The 20,452-nt window shown below is 38.4% G+C and overlaps 1 protein-coding gene across 1 annotated transcript in view; it reads left to right on the forward strand.

Moving 5' to 3' along the window:
* The first annotated feature begins 463 nt into the window (after positions 1–463).
* LOC140141576 (uncharacterized) overlaps positions 464–20,452 on the forward strand; it is a 28,338-nt gene continuing 8,349 nt past the window's right edge. Inside the window, exons 1-6 of the mRNA XM_072163487.1 lie at positions 464–554; positions 5,739–6,321; positions 7,123–7,302; positions 8,307–8,916; positions 11,844–11,897; positions 19,413–19,457. Of these exons, the coding sequence (XP_072019588.1) occupies positions 5,779–6,321; positions 7,123–7,302; positions 8,307–8,916; positions 11,844–11,897; positions 19,413–19,457 (1,432 nt within the window). The 5' untranslated portion in view covers positions 464–554; positions 5,739–5,778. The remainder of the gene's footprint in view (positions 555–5,738; positions 6,322–7,122; positions 7,303–8,306; positions 8,917–11,843; positions 11,898–19,412; positions 19,458–20,452) is intronic.

The raw sequence follows: 20,452 nt of genomic DNA on the forward strand, positions 1-20,452 counted from the left end.
ACCTTCCCCTCCTATCAAGGATTCCACCCACCAAGTTTGGGCCCGATCGGACAAAGTTTGAAATTTTGACCTTTGACCTTGACCTCCGATGACCTTCAAAACCACATGGCCAACATGCTTTTCCCAATACCTTTACCTTGCCATCAAGGATTCCACCCACCAAGTTTGGGCCCGATCGGACAAAGTTTGAAATTTTGACCTTTGACCTTGACCTCCGATGACCTTCAAAACCACATGGCCAACATGCTTTTCCCAATACCTATCTATATCCAAAATTTCAGCACGATGCGTCGAAGCGCGGCGAAACGCATAGCCGGACAGACAGACAGACAGATAGATAGACAGATAGATAGATAGACAGATAGAGACCGCTTATTATTTTATTAGTATAGATAGCTAGATTTTTGTAGAAAAGGAATGTCAGCCCTTTGTTTTTCGCCGAGGGGAATATCCAATCCAAGATGAAGACTGAAAAGACACGATGGGGGTGATTTCGAAGTGAGCCGTTTTTGTTCTATTTCTAGGATTTTTATTCAATATATCCTTTTATAAAGGTAAGCTTTTATTAAGAACATTACAATGTACGATTTGAATATACTGTTGCTTGAATATGAATAAGCTGAACCGATGAAATATCAAGTCAAAATATACATTTAATTATTATTTACTTGTTGGCGCGTTTAATTTTGAGAATAGAGTTACTGTACTAAACTGACCATGAACCTAGTTCACCACGTAAACTTGTATGGCTCAAAATTTTATTATTCTCCATCGTATCGTTATTAGGACTCATACATTGGAAGATATCCAACAACAATGTTGAATCTGAAAACGTGCATGACAAGTTTCTGGGTGCATTTGCCAGCGCTAAACCTAACCAAACATGATTACTCATGTCATCATCATTTGAGTACAAGTACCTCCCTGCAACAATTAACATCACTGCAGGACTCAAACTTAACAATTTTCTACACACATCATTACTTTCCAAATGTTCTAGTAATACCAAATTGTGTAGTTCTAGTATTTCAACATGTTCTTTGTTGTATTATACCTTGATTTTGATGCAAGCGGGTGATCTTCACCCAAACCCTGGGCCCTATACACCCAAATTTCCATGTGGAATATGTGGGAAAGCTGCCAAGTGGAACCAGAGGGCCACTTGCTGTGATGGTTGTGATTCATGGTACCACGTTGAGTGTATGGGCATGTCAGCACCAATTTATGAAGCTCTTCAGAGCAGTCAGATTTCTTGGATTTGCTGCCAGTGCGGCATACCAAATTTTGCCAGCAGTCTTTTTTCCAATTCAACCTTTGAGCTCAGTAGTTTCTCTAGTCTTGCTAGTGATTGCAGCGGGCCACTCAGTCCACCGTTGGCAGCTTCCTCACCATGTAAATTAGGTGACTCACAAACTGGGCCAAATTCAAGTAGACCTAAAAATAGTAAGGCAGGTGTAAACAAATCTAAGCCCAAAGCTCCAAGAGTCACAAGACAGACTCTTAAATCACTTGTAATAAACTTTTGCAGTATTCGTAGCAAAGTTGCAGACCTTGAAGTCTGTATTGAGAATTATGAACCAGACATAATTATTGGAACTGAAACTCACCTTGACAGTAACATCAACAGCAGTGAGCTCTTACCACCTAATTACACCATAGTGCGTAAAGACAGGGTAGGTGCCAAGCGTGGTGGGGTCTTGATTGCCCTGAAAAGTGACCTGATAGGTACTCACAGAGTGGACTTAGACACAAATTGTGAGGTGGTTTGGGTTACTATTAAGATCCAGGGAGCTCGGGACACCACCATAGGTGCCTTTTACCGATCCCAGATATTTGGGAATTCAATTAAGTATACATATGAATGAGCTTCATGCCTCATTGACCAAGCTTAGAGCTACAAGCAAAGGTCAAATATTTTTTTTTTTTTTTTTCAATCTCCCAGACATTGAATGGGAAAATAACTCATTCAAACCAGGAGGCCAATATCCATCCCTTTCCAAGAAATTATTGGAAATACAGGCTGAGTTTGGTATGGAGCATCAAACGCCCCTCATGTCAACCATATTTTTTGTACCTAGTGTCAAACTGTGCCACTTAACTAGAAAATCATCCCCTCCAAATTTAAATTCAATCGGAGGTCGGGAAGGGGGTCCACCGTGAGCTTAAAGTTCGGACAGAGGCAGCCAGTAAAAGTCCGGCCGGCAGCTATTGAATTATATATACAGTTATACATGTACATATTAATAGCTGCCTTTAGTGAATATTTTTATAGTACCTCATATCTCAGTATTAAATTTTTTTAATTTCGAGTACACCGTCGTCAAAAACAACCCTATTTTTTAAACATCGCGAACATTGTTTAAAAATAACTCCTTTTTTCGCGAAATTGGGAACGATCATGCGTACACATAGTCAATGTTCAGTGACGACACCGGGCAAACTGCATCATTTTATATCAAATTTTAAAAAGCCCTTGAGTAAACAAAGCCAAAACTGAAAACCTTTTTTTCATAGGCATAGCACTTTCCGTAGCAAAGTTACATCTTGTCAAAGATTGACTTTCATCAAAAAGATTCAGCTAGCAAAATTCCCCAATAACGGCATTTCGGGGGGTGTTTCTAGATCTTGGTCTCATTATGATAGCAGCTTTTTTTAATGGAACTGCTATCAAAATCCCTCTAAAATTCCATGTGCGATTGTCTTATCACCATAAAAAATCATATATTTGGGTCAAGTGAAGTACAGAAAACATATTTATGTAGGTTTCCTTGACCAGCCTGTTCTTTTAAATTTGTAAAATATGTATTAAAGGCCCATTCAGTGATTTGCTCATCCGGACGATCGTAAAAATCATCAAAATTCAGATTTTGGTACCTTTGTAATTGGCATAGATGTGCTAACATAGCCTGCTAGTGGTTCGGTCGAAAGCCGTGTATTTTAGACAAAATAAAGCATTTGCATGATTCTGGACTTTTGATACTAACAGTACAAAAAGTCCGACTCGAGATCGAAAGAAGCTCACTCTCTACGTACCAACACACGTTGCGTATTGTTTCTACTACTTATTACATCAGTAGCTACTATTTTAAACAAAATTCACAATTTTAACTGTTTTTCATATTTGAATTGACCGTTAGTTTGCCTCGGTGACCTTTAATTGCTTATTTTGTTTTCTACTACAAAAATTAAGCGTCTGTTTTAAATCAATTTAGACTCTACTTCCCCGTGTTAGAAACACTGGACTAGGAAGTTTTTCCAGTCGATTGGTGGCGACTGTACGAAAATCTCGATTTTCTCGAGTCGATCTGAGTTGAAGTAGAAAACCTTTCTAAAACTTCTGTTTTTGACTAATTTGTCAATGTATTCAGGGAAAAGTGGTTTAATGAAATTCTGTAGACTTATTCTTTATTTCTAAGCAACTCTGACAAATTTCCATTTTTTTAAATGTTCCTGTGAAATCACTGAAAGGGCCTTTAAGTTCTAGGCAAATTTGGTTGACTAGCATGTGTTTTAACTATATCGATGAAGCATGACACTGTGTAAAGCAATGGATTAAGTTTGGAAGTAAACACAGACGATCACGACAAGCGATAGCTTTGGACTGTATATATGTAGCCTTGAATGCATTGTGTGCAAAGAGTTCTCGAGTAAGTATATAGCCTTACAAACATGACAAATGCGTATCATACATGTATCAGGGAGGGGTACATAATGGCAAACTAAGCTTACCGGTACTTGGTGCACAATAAATTGACATTTATAATTATATTATACCAAGTGATGGTAATATTGGAAGGGCTGAATGCTGGCTTCTCGGCTAGTTTAAACAATACAGACATGATCTTTATCAACACCAACTTGAGAATTAATGTAAAAATCATGATTGGAGTTTCAGACAGCAGTGTCTGACATATGGGTCACCTGGCATTCGCACAACATTCTGTGTGTGAGCAGGAGTATGACCGGTGAAAATTTACGATACAGCGCGAGTAGCCTAATTACCTATAGGCAGCCCTCGAATTAAGGATCTGAAGGGGCACAGCAACTTTTTTAGGGCAAGTTAAAAATTGCCTTGGATTTTCACTGAAAAGGCAAGGCAGCACGGCAGTTTGTAATATTTCAAGAGGGCATCATGGCAACTGTTGAAAATTTGAGAAGGGCACCAAGGCAATTTCTCAAAAGTGAAGAAAACACACACAAACATAGATAGATGATTTTATAATGAAGGGGCAGGGCTGGGGCACCAACGGCAACTTAATTAGAGGGCACGGCAAGTGACTGCCTTGGGTAAAGGACATATTTTGAGGGCATTACGGCAGTGGGGGTGGGCACCCACGGCAAAATGCCATGGGTGCCGTGGGTTAAATTCAAGGGCTGCCTATAGGTGACCTTTTACAGGCCACACGCCTTGCTCCATGTACGATATGACAGTTGGCTTTTCAAAAAAATTTGTTCGTTTTACCGGTACATTTAATTCTCAAACTTTTGTTTGAGATGTCCAGTACACAGTTACCAGTCAAAATATATTGTGTAAATGTACTTTGAAGAAAATTTAGTTTACAAGTACTTGTAACTTACCAAGGGTGAAAATAAGAGAGCTTGAACCAGGGGCCACTTTGGCAAAAAAAGTGACCCCTGGTTCACCAAGATTTGGAAGAACCAGGGCCATTTCCAATTACCAAGGGGCCAATAAAAATAAAGATGTACTGGATGAGTTAAAGGGGCATTTCGTGATCCACAGCCTCATCCCCCCACTTTCCCAAAAAAAGTTGAGATTTTTACACCACTGGATACCTCTGGCTACAAAATGTTTATGTACCGGTACCAAATATTTCTTGCAGATTAATTCGTTTAGCAAAAATATCGCCAAATTTGAATTTCGTTCTGATGCACCAGAACGAAAATCAACACATTGTCTATGGAGCAGTGTAATACACATAATCATGCATAACTCGCAAACGCAAAATCGGAATCAACTGAAATTTTGGAAATAAGCTTTTTTCGTGGATATCTACTGAAAATGTCATAAAAGAGGATGCTAGGATCATGAAATCCTCCTTTAAATAAGCACTATTTGCTTGTAATTTGATATTTTTGGTTCACTATCCAGGGGCCAGTTTTGTGAGAAAAGTGTCCCCTGGTCAACTAAAATTGAGATGGAACCATGGGGCCATTTCAGAGTGTCTGGGGGCCAAACGGCTCCCGTCTCCCACTTAATTTCACCCCTGTAACTTACAAATTCAAATTATTTATGTATCGATTTTTATCATACCACTAAGGTAAACATCAAAGAACACCGCTAACCTGATATATTTTCGTATCTAGTCAGTGAGTGCGTATTTTACGCTTTATATCTAGTCAGTGAGGCGTATTTCGCAAGGCCGATCTGGCGTACGGCGAGGTATGCGTATAAAGGCGAATCGCGTAAACCGGTAGCGTAAAATGCACGCATAACCTGTAATCACGCGGAACAGTCATCTATTTTTTTGTAATATTTTTCCTATTTAGCAGGAATTAAAATGTTTAAAAACGTAATTATTTCAATATTTAGAATGACTTAGTGGTATGATAAATTAGTTATTAGGTTCAGCGTCGGTATAGTGCGGGGAATTATCATGCGCTCAGTGTCATACTGGGTTCAGCCTTGGCTTCACCCAGTATGACACTTCAGCACTGCGATAATTTCCGCACATACCTCCGCTTCACCTAATAACTAATAATCTATGTTTATCATTCAGAAATCTTCAGGTATAAATTTCTTGGAGGCTGATCATCACAATGACTACATCAGTGGATCTTGAAGAATTTCATTACTATGTCCAATGCCACGAAGCCATCCAGGTAGTGTGTGATCAAGCAGTTCTACCATGTGCAGAGAATGTTATCAAAGATTGGCACACTACAAGACAAATCATCCTCCACTGTGTTTCCAATCAAAACGTGATTACCCTCCAACCTTGTTTACGTCCAACACAATGTTCTACCAGAATAACAGACAACAAACGTAGAAGGCAATCTGATGACTGCCCTGTATACCCTCCACTTTGTAAGAAATGCAGCCAATGGTGCCATGCAATAGAGACTTTATTTTGGACCAACGGATATCCAAAGAAGGATGCACGTGTCACCTGGAGAAACATCAACCCATCAAGACTCTTCCATGATTATGTTGAGGTAGCCAAAGCCTTTGCTGTTAGTCTTCCACCAGGTCAGAGTTCAACTTGTTTTGGCGACTTTGATCCAGCTTCCATCTTGAAGGTCATGATGAAATTTGGAGAATGTCATCTCAACAATCTAGCTAATCATGATGTTATAAACAAGGTAGGAAAGTATTTTTTGACACATGTTGATAGATTCAGTTTTATTATGGCAGTAGATGCCATACCGCAAAAACTCGATATATGTGCTTACATGTACAGCACTATCGAGGGCTTTGAAAACATGAAATTGTACCAAAGTTGTGTGCTTTACAAACTGAGCTAATCGGGTTGAGACACACATTTGCAGGTTTACTTACAAGTTCATCTACGTGTATCGATGATTTGCTCAAGACCCTTTACACTTTTTTACTGTATGTAGTCAGACTGATGAGGTGATCCTGTAACATTTGTTGTATTGCATGTTTTTATTCTATACCATTTTCATAATTTTAAATGATTCTTATGATACATATTTTGCAAATTTTCCGGGCAAATTTTGCACAAATTATATGGAATACAATTTCAAATCTCTGCATTTAAGTGTAAAAGAAATTAAAATTGACTAAAGTTTCATTATATTAATTTTTGCAGAGTTAAAGATTAGTAATGTAACTTCTGATTATATCAACGTCTTGAGTTCAAAGTCTGAATGATGGACATTTAGATCCTGTGGATCACAAAGTACCCCCCCCTTTAAATGGGAATAAATGGGCGAGTATTTTACAGATCACTACGGCATAGTAGTACTACACTAGTCTCAAATAATTTGTGGCCATTGTGGATACTGATTTTCTATGACAATTGTGAACTAGTTGGGATAGTTAGGGATAAACACAATACTCTTTTGACACTGACTGCAAGCTATTACAATGTATATGCAGTGATTGGTACGTTGTTATTTTAAAATCCTCCTTTGAATTAGGTTTATCAAGTACGAAACAATCTTTGCCATAAGAGAATTGCAGATAATCTGGAGGTGACCAAACCAACAAGAAATGGATACTTTGATGATATCTTCAATCTGGTAGAACTTCTTGAGAAAATACATCCACAGTACTTCACAACAGCACAGGCTGATGATATCAGAGATAAACTACAAAATGTAAGTGTAATATTAATGCAGTACATGTACATGTATGTTCACTTCACTCTCTGCAATATTCATCTTAAAAAAGTATACTGTATTCAACCTGATTAGTGCCTCTGGTCCTAATTGTGGATTTATACTGATGATGGATGATCGACAAGAGGGTGAGGTATCTGATATCACCATCCACCATCTGCAGGCCAACCTATAATCAAATGCAGTAACTTTGACGAGCGCATATTTTAAAGTGTACATCGCGTATTTACTGCGTTAGACGCACTTGTCTCTGATTGGCTGCTGAGGCAATCTGCTGTTGCCGAGTGGAAATTTATGAATGATCTGTGCAACATTGCGGGAGTCGCGCTCGTCAAAGGTTTGCTGCATTTGATTATAGTATGCTTTTTACCCACAAATATACCCCTGTGGAATCTAAAATATAAAAATATAAAACTCTGACTCTGGGTGAAATTGGTTGTCGTTTTGAAACTAGTTTGGGTGAACATGACAAGGAATCGGACACAGTAGCAAAAAGTAAAGGAATCTTTACTGGACAATCCCTGAAATGTGTAACAAAGTTCAGCATAATCATGTTAACAATTGGGACTGTGCCAAAATTCTTGACAAGGAATGTAATGTGGTGCCTCGCTGCATCAAAGAATTCATGTGGAAAAGAATAGAGGGGCACAATTTTTCAGTCTTAAATTGTATACGCCCTCAGTTTGTGATCAATCAACCAGAAGAAAGGATCAAGTACCATCACTCCTATTTTGCAAATTTGCAGTACGTAGAATATTCTTAAAATTTAAATTGAATTCTTCTAGCATTGTTTCCCTAATGTTGTTATGGTATATACTGCTTTTCCCAAACTTGCTTAGTGCATCACACCTGCATGTTCCATACTTACCTGCTGCTATTATTCATGTGATGTTTATTTGTTTGATCGTGATATATCACTGTGCATTCTGTAACCCTCATCAATTGATGAATCATTCCACATATATTTTCTTCATGTGTCACAGATACAGACTCTGGCTGTAACACATGAAATGGAAGAAAGAGCAACAAGACCATTGACAGCAGAAATGAAACAATGGATGCAGCAAGTCGTCAAAGATTCTGAGGATGAACTCCAAAAAGTCATGCAAAAAGAGCGGAAGGTACTACAGGACACAATGTCAGACTGCACAGATGCACAAACTAGAAGACTTCAAGATACCATCGGAGAAGAGACAAGGCACCAGACCACTACACTACAAGATACTTACAGAGACCAAACAAGACATCAGACAGACATACTTACCAGTCAAATTGACACCATCAGGGAACAGGTGACAGACTGCACAGAGGGGCAAACCAGAAGTCTTCAAGACACCATCAGAGGACAGACAAGACACCAGACCACTACACTACAAGATACTTATAGAGACCAAACAAGACAGCAGATGGACAAACTTACCAACCAAATTGACACCATCAGGGAACAGGTGACAGACTGCACAGAGGGGCAAACCAGAAGACTTCAAGATACCATCAGAGGACAGACAAGACACCAGACCACTACACTACAAGATACTTATAGAGACCAAACAGGACAGCAGATGGACAAACTTACCAACAAAATTGACAAAGGTAAAATAAACAGACTATAGTTTCACTATGAAGATTTTTTTCAGTAAATAAAGCGTAACAATTAATAGTACAGTAGGGCAATTCCTGGTAACTCGTGCTACACTTTTGAGCATCCTTTTACAAATTATGCTCCAGCTTTTAAACTTATTTGAGTGGAATCTTTATTTTTTGTATTTTAAATAGGTACCCGACATTCAATGCTAGATCCTCATAGTAATGCTAAATGAAGATATCAACTGTTGTACGTATGGGACAACTGTTAAAAAACGGTAACTCATGCTAAGAGCAGAGGACATGCTAAAAAATGACTCGTGTTTATTTTGATGGTGTTCTAAAACAAAAAAACCCAAGCCCAATGTAATTGATTTTATAAGCAATTCGTATGTTTTAGCATTTTGTGATCCACAGTCCCACCCCCACTTTTCTCAAAAAAAGTTGGGATCTTTATTCCACTGGAAACCTCTGGCTACATGTTTATGTTCAAAAATTTTCTGCAGATTAATTTGTTTAGCAAAAATATTGTCAAATTTGAATTATATGTTCTTGTGTACTACCAGAACAAAATTACAACAGTGGCCTATGGAGAGCTTGAGCAATGTACATGTAATACACATAATCATACATAACTAAAAAAAACGCAAATATGCAAAATTGAAATCGACCAGGGTTGTTTGATTTAAATCGTGATTTAAATCACTTGATTTAAAAAAAAAACTTTTTTCAGTTGTTACCATTTTTGATCAGTGTTAGCTAATTTCTCTCTTAAATTGACTGTTTTACTTCATTCCTGATGTTTCTACAACTTTTGGATACAAGTAAAATACCTCTATGATGTCACTTTATCTATTGCTAAAAAATCATCTTCAAGGTTCAGAATTCAACAGGTTTTCCCCATGAAGTTTTCACATGTAAAAACATGTTTTGAATTTTTGTAAATACCTGATAGTATTGCACATATGTCTAGCATTCCACTGGTCTTGTTTAACTTTATTATGGGGTATAGCAGTTCTTGGAATTAAGAAAATCTGATTTAAATTTAAAAAATATGATTTTTTTTTAATTTAAAAAAAAATAACAAAAATTACCAGCCTTGGAATCCACTGAACTTTTGGGAGAAGCTTTTTTTGTGGATATACATACTGAAAAATCAAAAATGTCATAAAAAGAGGATGCTAGGATCATGTAATACTCCTTTAAGGTTTATCTTGATATACCTTAAAAAGATTTGCCCTGCATAGTTTATTATTATTTGCTTGCAAATGATTACCATTCAGTGATTCTAGCCCAAGTGTAAAAAAATTAAGATTTTAAATTGCTTAAAAGGGCATTTCGTGATCCACAGCATCATCCCACAAATAAAAAAAAAAAAATTGAGATTTTTATATCACTGGAACCCTCTGACTACATAATGTTTATTTACAAAACAATTCTTTCAGATTAATTCAATTAATTCGTATACCAGAACGAAATTCAATTCTAATTCTTATAATTATGATATAGACCTATCTTTTGTGAGTGCTTTTTTTCGGCATACAAATCCCGGGAACAAATCAGAATAATGTTTAAAACTTGAATTTTGCGCTTTAAAAAACTCTAAAAATTAGGAATGACTGACAACATAATTATAGTCCTAACAAAATTATTTTTTGACATAATTAATTGCATAATCCCCCTAGGATTATGAGAATTATGGTTCGGATTAGTAATTGTTCAAATAATCAGTGCGCCAAGTTTATCCATGATATATTATGGTCGACTGCCTTAGGATATTTCAACTTTTATATAATACCCTAAAATAATGTAATACAAATTTTGGTGGAAATACACACCTATGTGTATTTTGCTCACATTTTAGGTTTTTAAAGATCTATAGTGATTTTTATAGTGACATTGCACTTCTGGTTCGAAGTGATTTGCCTTTTTTGAAACGAAATCAGACAGTGTCTGACACGATTTCAATTCTGGTATGATTTTCCATTTTTTAAAAGTATATCTTCTCTTTGCTGCTAGGGGGAGGTGAATGACTTAATTCTAGAGACAATTTTAATATCTTTTTTCTGTCAATACTTCAAGTTTTAATAATCATCACAACAACAATGTGCGCGGGGGATTCAACTTCAATAGGCCTACATCGATCAACAAAATGCAAGTTATGGTCATATTTAAAAAAAAAAGTGCTTGGTGTTGTGTTGTCCAATTTTCAGTTGGCACGGAATAACTCAATTTTAAATTTGATCGCAATAAATATCTATTGCATAATACATGAAAATAACCTGCCCTGAAAGTGTAAAATACTATACTCTGCCTACTGCTAGCTACTTTCCTACCATGCTGAATTTGGTAGTCATGTCGTTTGAAAAAACGGCCAGCTTCAGGTAAAATGTTTTATTTGGTCTTAATTACACTGCTTTGACTTAAAAAAAAAGTGCAGTGATTTATAGTACGCTACACACAGGCACAATGCCTAGACGTTGAGCTTTAAGCCTCAGCACGTTACAGGTTGTCACTGACCACTACGGCCCACATCATTCCATAAAACAACAACACAGGGCCTTTCTAGTTTTAAGAGTGCACACCCTGGACATGACCTTCGCAACCAGGATCAGCTCCCCGAGTTTCGTACAGGTTACAACAAGACAATTAGCAGCAAGTTCCTTGTCCAGGGGAATTTTAAGCTAACTCAATTTTTCCACAAGAGCATACTAAACCACCGCCAGGGCTCGAACCTGCAACCTCTCGTACCAAAGTCAAACGCCTTACCAATTAAGCTAACTTAATAACCACCAGCAGGCTATGTTAGTTGTTAGCACATATAACAAATGTGATTTTAATTATTCTCTGAATTAGCATATTGCTGGGAGAGCCTATAATCAAACCTAGTTTATAATATATGTAAATAATAGTTGCTCACTTTTTTTACCATCCAGGACATCTTCGAGCAGAAGAAAAAGCACAAGAAAGGCAAAAAGAACTACAAAAAGGTAGGCCAAGATCCTTATTAAAGGGGATATAATGGGAGAGAATTCATCATGTATTGCTTTACACCCAAACAAACAAGTTCGCAAACCTAAAGCTGATCGTTCTTATGTGTGTCCTTTAACTGACTCTTCAATTCGCAGCTTTGGGCAGTGGATAACTCTTGAAAAATGGGAAGCGATTTACGCTGTTGAAAGCGCTGATGAGAAAGCATCTTGTCTTGTGCTAGTACTACTCAACACCCTCAAAATTGAGAGTCAACCGAGTAGGGTACGTGAGGCGCACTGCGACTGCAGACTAGTTGTTTTGCAGGTGGTTCTTTGTTGCTTGCTTGAAGGATTCTTTGTCGTCGATGTTGGTTAGGTTAGATGGTAGTTTATTCCAGTCAGTTAATGTACGGGGGATAAAGGAGTATTTGTAGCAGTTTTTATTTGTTGATATTGGGATGAAACTCTTTGCTGCCTGTGATGTGTGTCGTAAGTTCCTCTTGACCGGGCGCAGGGTATTTCGTACTGGAATGGCGAGGTGACCTGCTACAGCTTGATGAAATATGGTTAGTCTGTCCACTTTCCTTAGTGTTTCTAGGCTCTCCCAGTGTAAGTCCTTTTTTAATGCGCTAACGCTTGTATTTCTGCCATACACCCCCTTTACGAATCGTGCAGCCCTGTTTTGAACTGCTTCCAATTTGTTAATTAACACTTGAGTGTGTGGGTCCCACACGGAGGAGCAGTATTGTAGGATTGGGCGCACTAATGTCTTGTATGACATTTCCTTTATGTGTTGTGGGCATGAATGCAGATTCCTTCTCAGGAAACCCAGAGTCCTATTTGCCTTTGTTGCAATTTTATTTATGTGTGAGTTCCAGGATAAGTCCTCGGTCAGATCTACCCCTAAATAGGAGTGAGATGTTGTTTCATTAAGTATTATGTTGTTTAAGGTATATGTGTTGAGATGTGGTGATCTTGCATGGGTGACATGCATAACATAACATTTTTGCGTGATTGAACTCCATCTGCCATTTTGTTTGCCATCTTGTAAGTGTATCTAAGTCTGCTTGTAATTTGCCAGCGTCCTCAGGCCCGGCTACGGTAGTATACAAAATGCAATCGTCGGCAAACAACCTGACGTTTGTGTTGATGTTGTCCTGCAGGTCATTGATAAATAGGAGGAAATCAAGGGGCCCTGTTACGGTACCCTGTGGCACACTTGAGTCCACTTTGACCCAATCTGAGCATTCACCATCAATCACCACGCGTTGTTTCCTGCGTGTTAGGAATGCTTCTATCCACTTATGTATGCTACCTCTGATGCCGTATCGCCATAATTTCAACAACAATCTCCTGTGTGGTACCTTATCGAATGCCTTTGTAAAGTCCATGATGATTATGTCAACTTGATGTTTCTTGTCTAGTTCAGCTGCAATATCTTGAATTGTGGAAATTAACTGTGTCTCACATGAGTGACCCGATCTAAATCCATGCTGTTGATTGCACAATATGTTGTGTGTGTCCAGATGGGTCATAATATTAGAGTGAAGTATGTGTTCGAACATTTTACTGCAAACAGATGTTAAGTTTACAGAACGGTAATTTGCAGGGTCTGTTTTATCCCCTTTTTTATAAATAGGGGTGATGTTGGCACACAACCAATCTTCTGGCACAACTCCCGAATCCAATGTTAATTGGAATAACACTGTTAGCGCTGGACTGAGTTCTTTTGCCGCCGTCTTTAACACCCACGGAGAGATCTCATCTGGACCTGTAGCTTTGAAAGGGTTGAGGTCAGACAACAACTTACAGACCCCTTCTTCTCTGATGGTTATGTTAGGCATTGATGGAATGTTGCTCTCTGGCTCTGTTGGTAGGTCCTCAAGTCTCTCCTGTGTGAATTGCTTTTGGTATTGACAGTTTAGGAGTTCAGCTTTTTGTTTGTTACATGTCACTAGACCACCGTGCGCATCTTTTAATGCTGGTATACCTGATTTGAATCATTTTTCAATGATTTGATGAAGCTCCAGAATTGTTTTGATGATTCTAGACACTTATCTCTTATGTATCCCTGTATGCTTTCCTAGTTGCCTTTTTATTTTCCTCCTAAGTTCTTTAAAACTCTCCCAGTCTTCTTGACTGTTACTTTTTCTTGCTCTGTTATACACCCTTTGCTTACGTTTGTGTAGGCGTTTTAATGTTTGATTGATCCATGGTGTGTAATTTCTTTTCCGCACCATTTTTGATGGCACATGTTTATCCACTGCCTGCAACAATCTAGTTTTGAAAATGATCCAGAGAGCATTTGCATCAGTTTCAGAAACGTTACCACTCTTGAAATCACTACTGATTTCATTTATGTCAGCTTTCAGCTCATCAATGTTGGCCTTGTTATAGAGGAAAATTTTCCTAGGCTTTTGCTTGACAGTGGATGGTTTGGAATGAATACTTACAACCGGGATCCCGTCGTGGTCGCTTATGCCCGGCAAGAGTCCAGATTTGACCACCAGGGATGGATTTTTCACAAATAACAAATCCAAGGTATTTTTACCCCTCGTGGGACCCTCCACGACTTGTTCCAAACCGCAATCATTCGCAATATCTATGAGATCTCTACACATGGGGCCTTTTGGTGAGCCCGGGCGAACTGATTGAGTCTCCCATATGATATCGCCAAGATTGAAGTCCCCTCCAAGCCATACATTACTGTAATTGTCAACCTTAACCCTGGCCAGAGAAGTTCTGAGCATGTTCAGATCCTCAATTGGTGAACTGGGTGGCCGGTAAAAGGACCCTACTAAGATGGGCTTGGATCCTACAACGCTAAGCTCAATCCACACCAGTTCGCAATCGGTATCTAAATCATGTCTCTGGGCGTGGATCATGTCACTTTTGACAGCAATTAGGACGCCACCATGCGGCCTTCCCTTAATTTGAGGTCTGTCTTTCCGATACACTGTGTAATTATTGGGGAATATTTCGCTACTGTAAACAGAGCTGTCAATCCATGTTTCTGTTGCAATCAAGATGTCTGGATCATCAAACTCCAAACATGTGGCGAGTTCGGCTGTTTTCCCTCTGATGCTTTGGAAATTGATTACCAGTATCTTGGTTGGCTTGTATGGTTTCTTATTAGTTTTTGTTTTATTGTCTTTTCCTCCTGTGTGTGTCCTTTACTCTCTTGATGTTTTTTACTGAACTTTGTTTGCGGGGATGAGGTTGCTATCGGAGATGATAATGGTTGATCAACATCTGCATCTATATCAACTGCATCAAGACTACTGAAACTGTTAGTAACATCTATGGAGTCAGATGAAAAGAGACTTGAGGCAAAATTGGGCAAACCACACCGGCAGCAAATCCACGAGATATTACTGTGCTGCTCTAAAACCTCATAGATGCCAGTTTTCATCCCCATGCAGTTAACATGATACCACTCGTCGCAACTATCGCAACAAACCGCACGTTCTCCCCATAAGCATGCTTTTTGGCAAATATTACAAGGAAATTTACAACTTGACTGATTACTAGAATCAACTGACACTGGGCCTGGGTTAGGTTGACAATCCCCAGACTGCAAGATTATAATCATACACATGTACATCAAAGCCATTTTGTTTGGGTGTTTTGTTGCATGTAAATACATATTAATACTCTTGTTAAAGTTTAACAGTTTTATTTGTGAGGGTAGGCAGAATATAAGAACTCTGGGTAGAATTGAATTCTCATTAGCACCAGTTGCGTTTCCGTTTTACTGACTTCTCCTCCGCAGTGTTAGGCCCTTCTGCCATGTCTGCCCGGCTCCAATCAGTGTTGACAACAATATCATAAGAAAGGTAACGCTTACTCACGGTTGCAGCTGGTCTGCTCATATTTGCATACAAAATATAACAAATATATCAATGACTGGTAAAGAAAAGGATACTGCAGTCACCTCGCGCAATCCATTAACTACTAAACCCCGCACCCGGCCGTTGGGAAATCTCTACTCCTCCATCACTATCCACTGTGTCTCCGCCATGATGGAAATTTGATGCGTCACGTAGATACAATCTGACTGGTTACCGGAAAATTATCCTTCCTGTCTCCTTCAATCTTAACCATTAAAGATCTAAAAATGGTTTCAAACTAGTCTCTGGTAGTTTTTGGTGGCACTACTACCAAGATTTGGGGCAAACTATCCCTAAAAGATGTGAAATTTTGGGGTATAAAATGTTCAGTTGCTCCGATGTTTCGAACAACGTCTTGCTCCAAGCAGTGCGCCCTCATTCCCTGTTTTGGAAGAATTCTTGTTGGAAAAATTCCATACTCATTTTCCTGAGAAATGTGTCAAACACAGGGAGGATGACAAACCCTGGCTGACTGAATCCATAAAGCGGTTAATAAACCAGCGTCAGAAAGCCTATATGTGTGGGAATATGGACACCTATAAACAGTTACGTAATCAAGTGCAACGCGAGATAGTCAATGCAAAAACCCGCTTTTACAATAAGAACATCGATGGGTTGCGTTGTAACTAAGGCCAAAAAAAAAAAAGGTTTGTCTCACGAACCCGCGCCCCAAAGAATGGCAAAGCGATACAGCGCGTTTGTCTACGCGTTTTCCGCCTTTTTAAAGGTTTTTTTTTTTTCCCGATTTTTCCGGTTCCCGATAGTTCGACCAACGTAGTAAAATGAATTCCTCAATGTCAGAAAACCATCGAAAATGTCAGGCAGCGCGTATGCCATTAGTGTTGCAGATAGCCCGTAACCCACACCGTAGCCTCAGTCTCGCTAGTTTCACGCCATCCTTGCAACGGCACGGAGCGTAAAGCCGATGAAGCAAAGTGGATGCAATATAAAAGGACTTAGCCTACGGAGAACTCTGCGATCGAGTGAAGCCATGTTGTTTTCATAAATTTTTGTATTTTTTGTAGCTGTTTTTTAACTAATTTTTTACCGTTTATTTCAACATGATTGTTCGTATTCGTATATTTAAAACAGGTGGGACTGTGCTGAGGAATTTGGCACTGCATCGGTGCGCCGATTCGGTTACTCTGAATGCCCTAAAAATGAGTTGGTGTCGGGTAAGCTGTAACCCGTATTTTCCGGCAAGAATACTTGATACTTTACTTGATTACAGAATATTAACATTGTAAATTTGTTGCTTCTCTTTCATTGTAAGACTACTTGTAGTTTTCCAATACCTGTCTTGTGATTTTCATTTGTCTCAGGCTAAAAAACAAAAAAACAAAAAAAAAAAAAAAAGCAAGCTTCAAAAAAAAAAAAAAAAAAAAAAAAAAAAAGCAAATGTTCGTGAGACAAACCTTTTTTTTTTTTTGGCCTAACCAGGTAAATGGCACAAATATGTTAAAAACATAGCTGGAGGAAAATCCACTGCAAAGACCATAGAGATCGATGGAATCTCAAAGGATCCTCCTATTATCGCTGAAGCAATCAACAATCATTTTGCTGATATTTGTAACCAGTTACCCCCGCTTGATCTTGGGAACCTGTCCGCTTATTGCCCTACTCTACCTCCGCCGCAATATCACCTGGTGAAGTTAACAAAAAATTACGTAACATTAAGTCTAACAAGTCCACGCATCCGGCTGACATTCCACCGCGAGTCACAAAGGAGTTTGCTTTTGAACTAACTGAGCCATTAACTCACATACTTAATTGTTGTTTAAACCAAGGTGTGTTCCCAGCAGTATGGAAAACCTCATCAATAACTCCGATACCTAAAACACCTAATGCTAAAAGCCTTGATCATTGATCAACTAAGGCCTATCAGCCTTACCCACCTCAACGGTAAGATCTTTGAGAGCTTTCTGGCTGAGTGGACTATGGTCGACTTTTACCCTCACATTGATAAACAGCAGTACGGTAATGTGAAGGACAGCTCAACTACTCACTATCTAGTGGATGTTGTAGACACTGTCCTTAAAGGTATTGATGAGGCTAGCCATTATGCAACCTTATGTGCTGTTGACTTTACTAAAGCCTTTGACAGGATTAATCACAATATTGCTGTTCAGAAGTTAATTGATATAGGTATTCGCCCAAGTATTATTCCGGTCATTAGTAGCTTTTTGTGTAATCGCACCCAATCTGTTAGAATCAAAGGCAGGTCATCAGCATGTCAATCTATTTCGGGGGGAGTGCCTCAGGGCACTAAATTTGGTTCGATTATTTTTTCCGCCATGGTCAATGATGCTGCATCTGACGCCCCCCTGAAATGGAAATATGTTGATGACCTGACGTGTGGTGAAGTTGTAAATGCTAAGACAGGTGGTTGTTCACAACTGCAAAAAGATCTTGATGGTTTAGGTGAGTGGTGCAACAAAAATGACATGCTACCAAAACCTTCCAAATGTCATATTATGCACATCAGTTTTTTGAAAAGGGAGCATTCCTTCAATCATTTGACTCTCAATGGATCTGTTTTAGATGTCACTCAGAATATGAAACTTCTTGGTATCACCTTAGAAAGTGATCTTAGTTGGACTACTCAAGTCAATTCAATGATATCTCGGCGCCTCTAGACGAAGTATATGCTTTATGTTTTGAGACGCTTCAATGCTTCGTGGGATGATTTATCTTCCGCTTATCAAATGTACATTCGCCTATCATGGAATATGCCAGCCCTTTATGCCATACTAGTATCTCCAGAGCACAGTCTGAGCAGATGGAGCTCGTCCAGAAGCGGGCGTGTCGTATCATCCTGGGCCAGAGCTACACATCTTATCGGGCTGCTTTGGAGAAACTAGGTTTGGTTTCCTTATGTGAGAGGAGAGATCAGCTGTTGGTGCGATTTGGCCAAGGTTTGCAAGCGTCTGCTGAACATTCTCAAATGCTGCCTAAATCCAAAGGTGAACGGCACGGTAGGAATCTTAGGTATGCCCAGCAGATTGATCCTCCTCGCTGTAAGCGAACCAGGTACATGCAATCTACCATTCCTCAAGTCGTTCAGCGTCTTAATAATCTGTGATTTTTGCCTTTGAATGTTATGCTATTGTATGCATTTTGTTGTTGCTTTGTATGTTGTTTTTATACATGTTTTTAATTGTTACCCAGGCGTATCAGGTCTGTGACCTGCTTTCTGGATTGTTTTATACCTTAATAAATAAATAAATATATAAATGTCTTTTCCATAACTCCATTTATTTTTAGAATGCAAATGGACCAAAGAAGCACAACACTGTGAGTTCAAATTTGTGCCAAAATGTGAAGATATTTATAAAGAAAATAATCACAAAATGTGTTTATGACAACATTAAGAAAATTGATTTGGAGTAGAATTTTCAGTTTGATTTTCATAAAGAAGCGGCATGATTAGGGTTTAAAAATTTTTTTGGCATGAACCCTTAGATTTTAAAAATATAAAATTTGGTTTCAGTTGGCTTGGAAATATTGCAAAAATCAAATGATATGAATCATAAATAAAATTGTGTTATGTGCCAAATACACACCAACCTGTTCTCCTTCAGACAGTGGTGTACAGTATCAAGTAACCTTGATTTCTGCATTTTATTTCCATTTTATATCACAGAATTGGAAGAGTTGCCTGCTAGAATTGCTGAGACAAGAGAAAAAGGTAATTAATATTAATGATTAACTATAAATAATACATACTGAGAATTTTTGTTCTTTTTGAACAATTCCAAGAAAAATCAAGCTGTGTAACTCACAACTGACGTTTCATCATTTATCAGACTGGCAACCATCGCATCTGACTGTTTCCTTTTATAGGCAATAGGAACTACCGTGGAGGGCGTGATGAGTTGGTCAAATATGTCTTTTAAGTGCATAGGCCCCTTTGTCTTTGTGTAGCATGTCCTCTACCTTACTTGTTTGTCCACTTTCTTGATCTTATCCTCTCTTTCAAGTTTTTTGGAAACCAACTCTCTTTTATGTTTTGGAGAAGGACAGCGCAAAATACAATTTCAACCATTCTCCTGATTTGCAATGAAATGAAAGGACTTCGAAATCATTTTCTACAGAAATCAAATAATTTGGTCAATGATGAGTAATAGGAATGGAAAACATTCATATACATTAACAATGGAATTATTGGCTTTTGTACTCCCCAAAAGTAACACTTAGCAGGCTCTGTCCTGAAATGCTTTGAGCTTGATTGTTACAGTGTACGAGAAACACACTGAAAAGTATGTTTTTGGCCCTCTTATTGACCAAATATTAAATTAAACTTTCATCGCCAGTTAGTTCTAACTAAAGGATTAGGATTTAGCTATGTTTCATTTGGCAAAACAGGATGATATTTTCTTTATCCAATAAATTTGTGCTGTATTTGTCTTGAATCAGGAGTAATTCTCAAGTGATTTAGTATTAGCATGAACAGAGTAGGACTTTGTGATCTTGACCATTATAATACTGCTAAGGATTATTTCATAAGAGTATAGAGTAGAGTAGGAGCAACAATGGTATGGGAACATTAGTAACAGACAATATCACTGGTGTGTTCTGTTAAAAAATGTGCTAGATTCTAGTCAACAAATCCCTATTTGACCAAGAAGAAACGGATTTGTCAATATGATTTTTTATAAATAAATGACCTAAATTTAAAGGTTC

This window comes from Amphiura filiformis, chromosome 19 (genome assembly GCF_039555335.1).
Source record: "Amphiura filiformis chromosome 19, Afil_fr2py, whole genome shotgun sequence".
Classification (NCBI taxonomy): domain Eukaryota; kingdom Metazoa; phylum Echinodermata; class Ophiuroidea; order Amphilepidida; family Amphiuridae; genus Amphiura; species Amphiura filiformis.